The 12500-nt window shown below is 37.4% G+C and overlaps 1 protein-coding gene across 1 annotated transcript in view; it reads left to right on the top strand.

Annotated features, from left to right (window-relative positions):
* Positions 1–12149, top strand: part of mmrn2a (multimerin 2a) — a gene marked incomplete at its 3' end in the record, with an annotated part of 15654 nt that extends 3505 nt beyond the window's left edge. Inside the window, exons 4-7 of the mRNA XM_028468800.1 lie at positions 7909–8091; positions 8942–9309; positions 9927–10073; positions 11703–12149. Of these exons, the coding sequence (XP_028324601.1) occupies positions 7909–8091; positions 8942–9309; positions 9927–10073; positions 11703–12149 (1145 nt within the window). The remainder of the gene's footprint in view (positions 1–7908; positions 8092–8941; positions 9310–9926; positions 10074–11702) is intronic.
* Between the last annotated feature and the right edge of the window lie 351 nt (positions 12150–12500).

The raw sequence follows: 12500 nt of genomic DNA, 5'->3' as shown, positions 1-12500 counted from the left end.
GCACTTCACCCACATTGCCTAGTATGAATGTAGTGTGTGAATGAGTGTTGGTGCTGGTGGGAGGGGCCAATGGCGCATAGAGTTGTCACGATACCAAAATAAGTAACCACGATACTATACCAGACAAAGTATCACATAATTAACCCTTTTTTATTATTATTTTCATGAACTGCAATGTATTTGTACAAGTTATAAATACTTATATTTATAGTTATAAAAAAACTAATAAATGAAGTTAGAATTTATATGTTTGAAATTAATAAAATAATCATTCAGTTTCCTTGTGCATTAATGTATGTTTAACTAATAAAAATAATCAACTTAGGATAATATAATAAACCATAGTGATCATTGCTCAGGATATTTTTTTGATTTGATTTGTTGTTGAAGATCAACTTTAGTCCCATCAGAAAAATCCAAAACCCATCATCATGAGTTCATCCTTTCATTGGAGACACAAGGACATTATTTAGTTAATGTGTGTAGCGTGAATCAGACTCCGCCCACCTGTGACTCATGCTAACAGCACAGAGACGTGGACGTGTTGCTAAAGGTCATCCACTCACTTTTTCCCATGAAGACCAGAAACAGGAGGGACTGGCTGAGCTGAACAGGAAGTTTATCAAAGCTGGCTTTGCTAATACTTCCTGTCTTTGTCAGATGGAATGTTAGCCTTTAAAAAGCTGCTGTAGATAGAAATGATCTCCAATATAATAATAATAATTCATTCATAATATGCAGCACTGCTATTGGACAAAACAAACAGCAGTTAGGCCACGCCCACAGATCATTCCTCTGTCCCATAGCTTTCAGGATGATTTTGGGTTAGAAAGAACATAAGGGACCAGGACACACGGAGGACCACTAGAACCATTAGAACCACCAGCCTGTGAAGATCAGCAGGTCTGGTCCTGGTCAGTAGATGATGGAGACACTGAGAGTTCCAGGGGCCACAGTGGGGGACAGTCACTGCAGTGGTATCTGTCAATGTGTCCTTGGGCAAGGCACTTCACCTACATTGTCTAATGTGTGAGTGAGTGTTGGTGGTGGTGGGAGGGGCCTATGGTTCACTATGGCAGCCTCGCTTCTGTCAGTCTGTCTGTCAGCTGTGGCTACAATAGTAGCTTACCACCACTAGGTGTGGAGTGAAATAATAATGACTTGACTCTATAAAGTGTCTTTGATAAAGCTCTATATAAAATCCAATGCATTATTATTATCATTATTATTATTAGAACCACTAAGACCAACTATACTCAGTTATAAAATGTTTCATAAGAAGGGGGGGGGGGGGGGGGGGGGATGATTTATGCCAAAGACACTTTTAACTGTAATGAAATTCTGGTCGCAAATGAGAATGATTTGGAATTTCTTATTTATAAACTTCCATCATCAAATGCAGATTTTTATGAAAAGCTAAACATTTAATTATGGGTTATTATGATTTTGTGACCTAAATGTGAATTGAAAAGTCAAGTAAGTCCAGAAAAAACTGAGAGGTCCAGATGCAGACCTGCACGTTCAGCTCCAGAAGCTCCATATATGGGCTCCTGCACAGCAGCTCTTCTCCTAAAGGTGCAGTAATGCAACATTTTGGTGCAAATGCCAACAACCAAAGAAGAAGAAGAAGAAGCTTACTTTTCTGAGAACATGGTAGGTTAAGAGTTTTTTACGTGAATGGATCGATAAAATTATGAATCCTTGACACTTGTTCAGACTGACTGTAACTCAGGGCTACACTGTAGCTGTAGATTGATCCACACACTGTACGACTGTACAATAAAACAGTCTGGGGCATTTGACTAAATATGTAAATATATCTGCTTGCCCCGCCTGTAAATATGTATATAATCTGTATCCTTTATACCTTTTATATTATTATCTTATTTTAAATTTTTCTAATTATATTTCCTTTTATTTTTAGTTTCTGTTATTTTATTGCTTATTTATCTTCATTGCATTAATTTTCTGGGGTTTTTTTGGGGTTTTTTCTGTGTTTTGCCTTCTTTTGTGTTTTTTACTGAACTTTATCTGATGTGGATCAATAAAACTATCTATTTATCTATATCTACTATTAGTTTCTTCAGATGATCTGTTGATGTAAAATACAATATTTACATTAGCACAAAGCATTTTTTAGGCTAAGCTAACGTGGCTAGGGTTAGGGTTAGGGTTAGGGTTAACCCTAACCCTAACCCTAACCCTAACCCTGGCTATTTGTCATGACATTAATTTTGATTCCATTGTAACTGAGTGTGTTTTTATAATAATGGTTTTACAGTTTACCAGGAAATATAAAAATCTGTAGTTTGATTTATTGTTGTATTTGTGTCTATTAAAAATGATGGCATGGTTGATCTTATTTAACGTAAATTAAAACTTCATGCGTTTTAAATGTAGATTTGAAGGTTTTGTTTTGATTGTTACATAAAAATATTATCTGACCAAATCTTATGTTTTTTCTCTTTATGTTATTATAGAATTAAAGCAACTTTTTCCTAATGAACCTGTTTCACTCACTGATGCTTAATGTTTTAAATGTTTTTATTTTTCAGATGCATGTTTGTATTTTTGTCAGCAACTTGAAACCTGAGGTGATCTGCTGCACAACGTGATGTGAGCATTATTATCATTGCTCCATTTGTCCATAACTACAGTCATTTAAGCTTTAGAAGTTGGAGAAACACTTTGATGTACATGTGAAAAATACAAAAACATTTCAAGGTAAGATTCATCTAAACAAACTGCTTCTCTCGTCTCCTTTTTCGGCATGTACAAAAAATAAGAAAAAAATAGTGAATGTAACCATGTCGGAAATAAACTGAATAAATAAATAAATAAATAAATATTTATTTATCTAATAACTTTATATTTTTATATTGTGTGTATGCTAATATATATAGTGCTGAGTAGTTTTATAGTATTATATATTTATACATCTTTCCTTTTCCAGTATTTTATTTAAGTGTATGTTTTAGATCATCTTAATATTGTTCATTTACACAAAAACAATAAAAGCTTTTATTCTAAAAGAGTTTTTTCTCCTCTGTAGCTGATGCTTGTTTATGTGGAATTGTTTTATTAATTCTATATTTTGTTATGAGCACTATGATGTGACTTTTTCTTTTAGTTGGTTTTTTTTTATAAACAAAGTTGAATTAAATTAAATAAAGACACTAAACTGATGTCTTCCTTAAAGGTATTGTGGACGATGTTTAAAAAAACAAACCTCTCCACATTTTGAAAAAAAACGTGCATGTGCAACACGCCTACGTGTGCGGGAGAGCGTGCACGAGCCCCGTTTTCCTCGTGCACAGCTCTGTTTACAAGTTGGTGTGGACATCGGTCACACAAACTTACCTTACAAAAGAAGATTTGCACTTTTCCCACTACGTCAAACTCACACCGATAAGTAAAAATCCATTTTCAAAGGACCCGGTGCGCATCGAGCACGAGCACGTACGACGGCCTTTAGTAAACATGAATGACAATTAGCAGGACCAATAGTCTAACCCTAACCAATAGTCTAACCAATAGTCTAACCAATAGTCTAACCAATAGTCTAACCAATAGTCTAACCAATAGTCTAACCCTAACCAATAGTCTAACCAATAGTCTAACCCTAAGCCTAAGCCTAAGCTAAACATCGTCTACAGTACCTTTAAGTTTCATCATGTTTACAGCTCATTGTATTTGTTTAATATTGTTTTGTGTTGATCTTATATAACTTCATTTGTACTTTTTTAGACATTACTAAATATTGCCTTTTGTCAACCACTTATTTGTGTCTTTAGTTTATGATCCATATTACTACTAACTTAAACAATACTGGTTTGATAATTCTTTGGAACATTTACTGTTAGTTCTCGCCAAGGTAAGTTTCAGTGGTTCTAATATAAATGTATTTGTATCTGGCATTGTATACTTAATATGTTAATAACATTATGCATATTCACAACTGTAACAAAATGTACATTTTTGTATATTTGACTGATGTCATTAATATTAGATTCATGATATATATATATATTTATAACATTAACTATATTCCTTGAGGTCTACTTTCACTAGATCTGAGCTTTAAGCTGTGCTTTTACTTATAGACATTATACAGTGATTATCAAGTCATGATTCTGCATATGATTAATTATTTCTAGTGTAGTTTTAATGCAATTGTGCATAAATTATGAGACACCATCCTAGTAAAACCTTAAAATTGCAATTTTTTTAAAAATAAGAAAATACGTAAAATATAAACACAAATTGTCTGTCGAACGTAAAACCACGTTTTGATATTGTTTCATAAAACAATTAGCTCTGGACTGTAAGAATCACTTTAATCAATATTCACATAATTACAAAAAAAAAAAATAACATAAAGATACTATACATAACTGTGACACAGTTATAAAACAGACAATGAAATATTTTACCTTCATGTGTTTTACTTAAAATTTTAAGGTATTAACAATGCTGTGAATTTTTAAACATTGAATTTATCCAACATTTATCCTCGTTTTAAGGTTTAAACAAAGATGTTGTGATAAGACTGAAGCACAAATTAAACCATTGTGTCTCTAGAGGAAATCAAAACGATCGAAATCATTCACGGAAATGCTGATCAATTTATATGTTGTCGATGAGGTGATTATACTTAGTTTTTTCAATGTAAGATATTAAAACACAGAGAAACCTTCAGGAAATGCCTAGTCAGCATGGCTATGCTATCTGTTTTATTTTGTTTGTTTTTTCCTCATTTCCAATGTCACTTCCAGAGTTTAGGGTCTGCAGCTTTAAAAAGGTTATGGATAAAATGGATTTGGCTCAGGTGATTAAAGACTCTACAAACACTGATTGACTGAGCTTTTACAAACAGACCAGAAACAATTTTGAAATCATATAATATGATTCCTGGATTGGATTAAATAAGCATTTTAAACCTTTTCCAGCCACAGAATCCTGTAGGATTCCAAAGCAGGAACAACAAATCTTTATAGATTCAATCCATGATGTTAATTTGGATGAATTACTCTCGCATAAACTTGGACAAGGATTTTTCTCAATTCTCTAACAAAATACAGCAAATTATTACACAATTTACATGGAAAAGTAAATTAAGAGCTAAAAAAAAAAAAAAGGTCTTCCCTGGTTAAATGACTCTATTCTGAAATTAAATTGATAAAAGAACGCGATCGTTCTCTGTTGTTGGCGGCAAAACCAGGACATAACAGGCATCAGTTTATCTCATTAAGAAACAGAGGAAATAAGAACATCTAAAGCTGACTTTTTCATTTCTGCTTTAAATAGTGCACAAGGAAATTCAAAAATAACCTGGAATTATGTTTAAAAACTGACAGGTGACTCCCACAAAAATAAATCAGAACAAATGGAATCATTTCAGCAGAAATCAGTAATAACTAATGCTTTTTAATACTACATTATTGAATCTGTAGCAGAAATGTCTAAGGGTTAGGGTTCTCACTGTCTTTTTTCATAACAAACATCACTGAGACCAAAGTCGTTAACATAATTAAAACCATCTAAGGCCAGGAATTACAAACTCATCATCATCAACAGATTTGGAAAAGACACGAACATGCTTTAAGATTTTGGATCCGCTCTGGCTCCTCCCATTGCTTCCATCATTAATCTTTCACTTTCCAGGGGTCACTTTCCAAACTCCTGAAAATCTGCTATTGTTACGTCACATTTTAAATCTCTATCAATAACTACCGACCAATAAACATTATTATGGCCATTTCCAAAATTGCAGAAAAGTGGGTAGCTGAGCAGATTGTCCAGTACTTAAACAGTAGCTCCGCCTCTTTCCACTCCATGCAGTTTGGTTTCAGATCAAAACATTCCACTGAAACGGCTTCGTGCCTTTTTACTGAAAAAATAAAATCTTCTCTTAACAAGGGTGGAGTAGAAGGGGAGGTGTTGTTGGATCTCAGTAAATCACGCTGTACTCCTCACATTTTAGTTTCTCTAGTGACACTGATCTGGTTCTAATCACATCTGCATGATCGTACACATCATTAACAACAGCAAGTCTGAGTCTCTAACCACTGGGGTTCCTCAGGGCTCAATATTAGGTCCTCTATTATTTAGCCTTTATATCAATGATTTGCCTACTGTCTGTTCTGAAGCTGAATGTTTGATGTATGCAGATGATACCGTTGTTTTTGTTCATGGTCTCTCCAATGACATTGTTGCAGCTAAACTCACTATAGCAACGACTCTTGTCACATCTTGACTGTAGGAGAACTGTACGTATGTTTGTCAGTAAAACCAATAGAGCTTCACCTAATCCCAACATGCTGGAAAAAAATTTCACATTGTAAATCAATACAAATATCTTGTGTTAGTAATAGTCACATCTCTCCTAACCCTAAAGCTCATATTGACAAATTATGTAAAAAAAAAAAGTTTATTCTCGCAAATTTCCGCTTAATCCAAATCTACATTTCATGATTTTCAGCCACTGCAACTGTTACGACTGTTGTCATGTGTCAGTTTTGTTTGTGTGCTACCTGTGTTTCTGTGTTGTGCGCTGGGGGGGGGGGGGGGTGTCTCTCTATCAACAGCCCAACCTACGTGGTCTGTGAATAACAGGTCCACTTCGGATTGGCTGAGCTTCAGTGGAGGGCGGATACAAAAAAACCCAGATGACGTCTGATGTGGCCAGAGGTGGTTCAGAGGGCGGGTCATCCTATAAGTTGGTCTCATGCCAGAGTTCAACAACACCTTTAGAAACATTATACAAACAAACCAATGAAATCATGGACAAAAAACCAAGGCGCTACACTCTGTAATTCTAAACAAGTACAGCCTTTTAAACTGGGACATATACAAAGTAACACATTTATCAGTTCATCAGCCACAGAAACGGCTCTGAGCGCATCACGCGTCACTCCAGGTTCTGCTAGCGGGCACTGTGTCATCCCTCTGTGTGGGAACGCTTTCAGTCGCTCAGCGTGGTCAGTGAGGGGCGTCGCTCAGTGGAACCCAATACCCCAGGAGGTTAAACATCTCACCACTAACAAGGCCTTTACCAAAAAAATTTGAAAATGTGGCTCATTAACTTGTAGGTCCGCCAACTTTAAAAGACAAGACAATATTTGGATATTGTAGCCTTTGAAACATGCGTTTTGTTTTGGGTTTTTTTTTTAGCTATATTACAATGTCACTTATATTGTTGTTATTGATTTGTCAAAGACTTGTAAATGAAGTCATGTTTGTATTTTAATGGTCAGGGGCTTTTTTAGACCACGTTTGTTCATGTGTTATATGCAATTGCACTAACCCTCATTTCAAATAAACCAGTCTAATCTAATCTAACCACTAAGACCGTTATGACCACTATGACAACTAGGACCACTAGGAAGACCACTAGTTCCCATTTGTGCTCAAAGTGCAACAAGACTAGAGAACCATTTGCTGGGTTTTGCAGTGATAGACTGACCCGCCTGTTCTTTAGTCTGGACTAAAGAACAGACTTAACAGCATTGGACCACAGTAGTTAAATCAGTTTGATTTGGAGCAGGATTCGTGTTGTTGGAATGTACAATAGTAAATATATAGAGATTTATCCCAAAGTGCTTTACATATCAACTCATTCACTCTCACACTCACACAGCAATGGGACTGAGCTGTCACGCAAGGTGCTAGTCAACCAATGGAAGCAACTTAGGGTTTAGTGTCTTGCCCAAGGACACTTTGACACATAGTCAGGTACTGGGATTGAATCCCCAACCTCTTGATCAGAAGACGACCTGAGCCACGGTTCCTTAGGTTTCTGAGCAGTGTTTCTTTTGTAAATAAATGTCATTTAAAAGTTCAATGTGTGGATGAATCACATTCAGTTTGTGTTAAAATAATATTCTTATATTATTTGATGTTCTTCAGAAGGTCCAGCTCTGATGCAGCAGCAGTTTGTGGACCTGAACCGAGAGCAGAACGACCACCAGGGACCCAGTGACTCACTGAGCACTGCTCAGACCAACCTTAGAGCAGAACACACACAGAATCTCCCTGAAAACATGTTGGATATCCATCATCTTCATCAACAGCATCATCAACATGCTCCAGGTGAGTTTCTTCTCTTTTCCATAACCTACAGAGACAGGTCATCAACCCATGACCATCACTGACAAACAGAGACATGTTTCTACAGAAAGACTCTTTAAAAATTATCAAACATCATTGCGTTGTTATTTGAAATGTATAAAAAGTTAGATAGTGATCATCTCTGTTTTTAATGAAATTATATTTTGTCTTGATGAGGGAATAAATACTTCTTAATGTAGTGCAGTGCTCGTAGGAAGTACAGTATGTATTGCTATAGAAAAGTGGGAGGTTAAGTTCTCAGTCGTACAAAGCCTCAGTGCAACGTCTCGTGTTTCAGCTGACTCAGCATCACATGCAGAGCGCATTGCCTGATGATTTTGTTTTCTTTTTGTACGATTGGCTTTCGTCATGTTAACATCCACAGGGAGGTGAATATAAAATTAAAAACTACAGGATTCAGTTTAATATTGGCAAATGAAAATTATGTTTTGTTGAGACTTGATGAATTTTTCTGCTGTCATTGATGTCTAACGTCTCCACTGTTGTCAGCAAATATCTAAACTGGTCATTGTAGAAGCTGATCCACAGATATTTAAGGAACACACACACACACACACAGAGATTGTTTTTAAGAAGTAAGAACTGATGACGTCTCTATAATACATTAGAACATTGTTGGCACATTAGAAGATTGGAGCATAGGGATGACATCATCACATCACTCAGGTCAGTCTGATCCTGATATACTGTATATCCTGGTATTTGAGGAACGGACAGAGATTCCTTGCTTTTATAGAGAGATGATATATATGTGAACACAGTGACATCACTGTTCTGTAATTAATGATGAACTCTGTGATTCCCTTCTTAGAACCCTCTGAACCGCCTGTGGCCCACATTGTACAACTGGTTATGTCCCAGTTAAGGCCCATCTTGGAACGCTTTAACCACTCTTTGGAGAGCCTGAGTCAGCAGGTAGAAGATCTGACACGCAGTGTTGACCAGCTGAAGAGTGACCACCATCAGAAAGACTCAGTGGAGGACAGAGCAGAGGAACCTCTAGAGACCAGACTGGACCAAGTTTCTCAGCAGGTTCTTCTCGTCCACCAGCAGGTGGAGAACCAAAGAGTGGAAGTGGACCAGAGGCTGCACTCCCAGCATGCAATGCTGCACTACAACCTCACCTGCTTCAAGACTGATATTGACATGAAGCTCAAACGCCATCAGAAGATGCTCCAGGTTTGATGGTTTTTAACCATTTATTGTAAACTTTGAGATTTACTTTATCAGAACGTCTCAGATACCATCTGTACATTATTATTATGTAATAATACTAATAATAATATATAAAGGGTTGGTCCATGGTCACATCACATAGATTATTATTAATACATACTGCTATTGCTGTCCCAAGTAAAACCTGTTTTGAACTGTTTGTAAATAATTTAAATTATTACTGTATTTGACGGCATATAGCATGATTTTTTTTTTCATTTAAATTTGAGGATGTGACCAATAGGTGGAGCTAGTCAGCAGCACCCTCTAGTGATCACACGGTAAATAGCGATTACCCAACATGCGTTTCAAAATGATGTCACAGTCGTGAGTATATTTGATTCCAGCAGGAAAAATACGATACAAGTAACCATGGCAACTATGAAGAGACGGCTATACGGCTTCCTTCAAACTAAAAGCAGTGACAGAGCTGCATGTAGGAAGTACAGGATAAAGGAGGAACAGAATTTTTTAAGGGTATTTGATATCAAACTTTAATTAATGATAAGAAGAATTTTAAAATCCAAATGTTTTTTTGTGTCTGAGTGTTGGTTTCCCTCTAATAATCATTTTAATTCTAGATGAACCTGCACTCCATCAATACCACGTTATCTGAGCTGAAGCTGAAGGAGGAGCCGCCACAGGATCCCCACACTTCATCAGACACGTCTGTGCTGTGGAAAGCCATTGAACAGGTTGACAACAAAGTGGTCAACAACACTGTGAAGGTTTGTGGACTCTTGATGAATACATGCTGTGTTTAAAACTCTGGAAGAGGTTTTCTTCTAGGATATCTCTGTACTTGGTCACATTCATCTTTCCCTCAATTGCAACCAGTCGTCCTGTCCCTGCAGCTGAAAAACACCCTTATAGCATGATGCTACCACCACCATGTTTCACTGTTGGGATTGTATTGGGCAGGTGATGAGCAGTGACTGGTTTTCTCCACACATACCACTTAGAATTAACACCAAAAAGTTCAATCTTGATCTGATCAGAGAATCTTATTTCTCATAATCTGGGAGTCGTTCATGTGTTTTTGTTAAACTCTATGCAGGCTTTCATGTGTCTTGCTCTGAGGAGAAGCTTCCATTGGGCCACTCTACCATAAAGCCCTGACTGGTGGAGGGCTGCAGTGATAGTTGACTTTGAGGAACTTTCTACCATCTCCATACTGCATCTCTGGAGCTCAGCCACAGTGATCTTTGGGTTCTTCTTTACCTCTCTCACCAAGGCTCTTCTCACACGATTGTTCAGTTTGTCTGGACGACCAGGTCTAGGAAGAGTTCTGGTCATTCCAAACTTCTTCTATTTAAGGATTATGGAGACCACTGTGCTCTGAGGAACCTTAAGTGCTGCAGAAATTCTTCTGTAACCATGTCCAGATCTTTGCCTTACTATAATTCTGTCTCTGAGCTCCTTGGACACTTCCTTCAACCTCATGATTGTCATTTGCTCTGACATGCACTGTGAGCTGTAAGGTCTTATATAGACAGATGTGGCCCTAATCAATCAATCAGTTTCATTAAACACAGCTGGACTCTAATGAAGGAGCAGAACCATCTCAAGGAGGATCAGAAGAAATAGACAGTATGAGTTAAATATGAGTGTCACAGCAAAGGGTCTGGCCATGTGATGGGGGCGTGGAAGTGGTCAGGACCTTTGGTTATCTGGGGCTGCAGTTGGATGACAAGCTGGACTGGTCTCCAAACATGGATGCTATCTGCAGGAAGGGACAGAACCACCTGTACTTCCCGAGAAGGCTGGGGTCCGTCAACATTTGCAAAAAGCTGCTGTAGATGTTTTACTAGTCTGTGGTTCTTTGTTCTCACTTCTCATCTTCACTGTTGTCCTAAGAGTCAGGCTCTAGTTGGACACTTTAATGCATATTCTGAAAATCAATTGTTATGCACAGGCTTATTTACAACTATTCTGAGGTTCCTTAACTATTTAAAGGTCTCTTTTAAATAGCACATATATTTTCCTGCACATTTTATATAAATTTCTTTATATAAGTATGAGTCTATTTTTAATTACACAGGTTTAATTTGTAATGTGTTTATTTTTTGTCATATAGCAGGCTTTTTATATCTTGTTTTGGGTTTATTATATATGAAAAGGAGTGGCTTTTTTTCACTTTCTCTTCAGCTCAGTGTGTTACATTAAACCTAAATGTGTCTGATTAGTGTGTGGGCATAGGTGTGTGAGTGTGATCATAGTACAAACTTGTCCCATACGTTAAAAAGACCTGGTGTAAACACAGGCCGTGCAGGGTAATGAACCAGTTGAAGAACTGTTTAAGAATCAGCTTTTATTTAAACTTTTCTAACAATGGGTGACACTTTATTTGTGGGCAGGTTAGCAACTTATCGGAGGATGTGGATGTAATGTTTGGTGACATGCAGCAGCTCAGGCGGAGCCTCGGTGAATTGGAGAAGCAGATGAACCAGACGGCAAGGAAGAGTCAGGTTCTGTTCATGGAGACTGGGCTGGAGGTGGAAGACGCCAAGGTGGTAGTGTTGCAAAGAGTGGAGGAACTGTCCAGGAACCTGACCAAACAAGATCGGCAACTTCAAGAGATGGATGTGGATGTGGACTACTTATACACGGCCATATACCAGCACAATGGCACCTCTGACTGTGAGTGTCAGGGCCTGAAAGCTGCTGTTGCTCATCTGCAGAGTAGTTTGGTCAATGTGACTGAGCTCATCAATGACAACGTTCTGGCTCTGGAAGAAAGAGAAGGAATGGGAGCAGGAAGTGGATCCAATGACTGGCAGGAGCTCCAACACGCCCTTCAGCAGGTGTGAATACACCCTTCAGGACTTGATCATATGACACATGCATTATACTAAGGAAGCAGTGTGACAGTATGGTAAACTGTAATGACAGTGGTTAGAGGCTAGTAACAAAGCTATAGGTTACATGATATGGATTTGGTCTTAGCTGTGAACTGCTGCTTTAGGGTTTATTGTAATTGTAATTTTAGGAGTCCTTATTGTTTTTTTACCTTCCACAAATTGCTTTGTCCTAAAACTCCTCCTTGGCTATTAATGCAGCAGTAATGACACGTATGTCATCTCATAGGGGCAAATGTCAAGGCTGTACAGTCAACCTTTTTTGGAACCAAAATGTCATGGTCAAGGTCATGTCAA

Source organism: Gouania willdenowi, chromosome 15, assembly GCF_900634775.1.
Source record: "Gouania willdenowi chromosome 15, fGouWil2.1, whole genome shotgun sequence".
NCBI lineage: Eukaryota > Metazoa > Chordata > Actinopteri > Blenniiformes > Gobiesocidae > Gouania > Gouania willdenowi.
The sequence above is the reverse complement of the archived record's forward strand: the minus strand, read 5'-3'. Positions and strand labels throughout refer to the sequence as shown.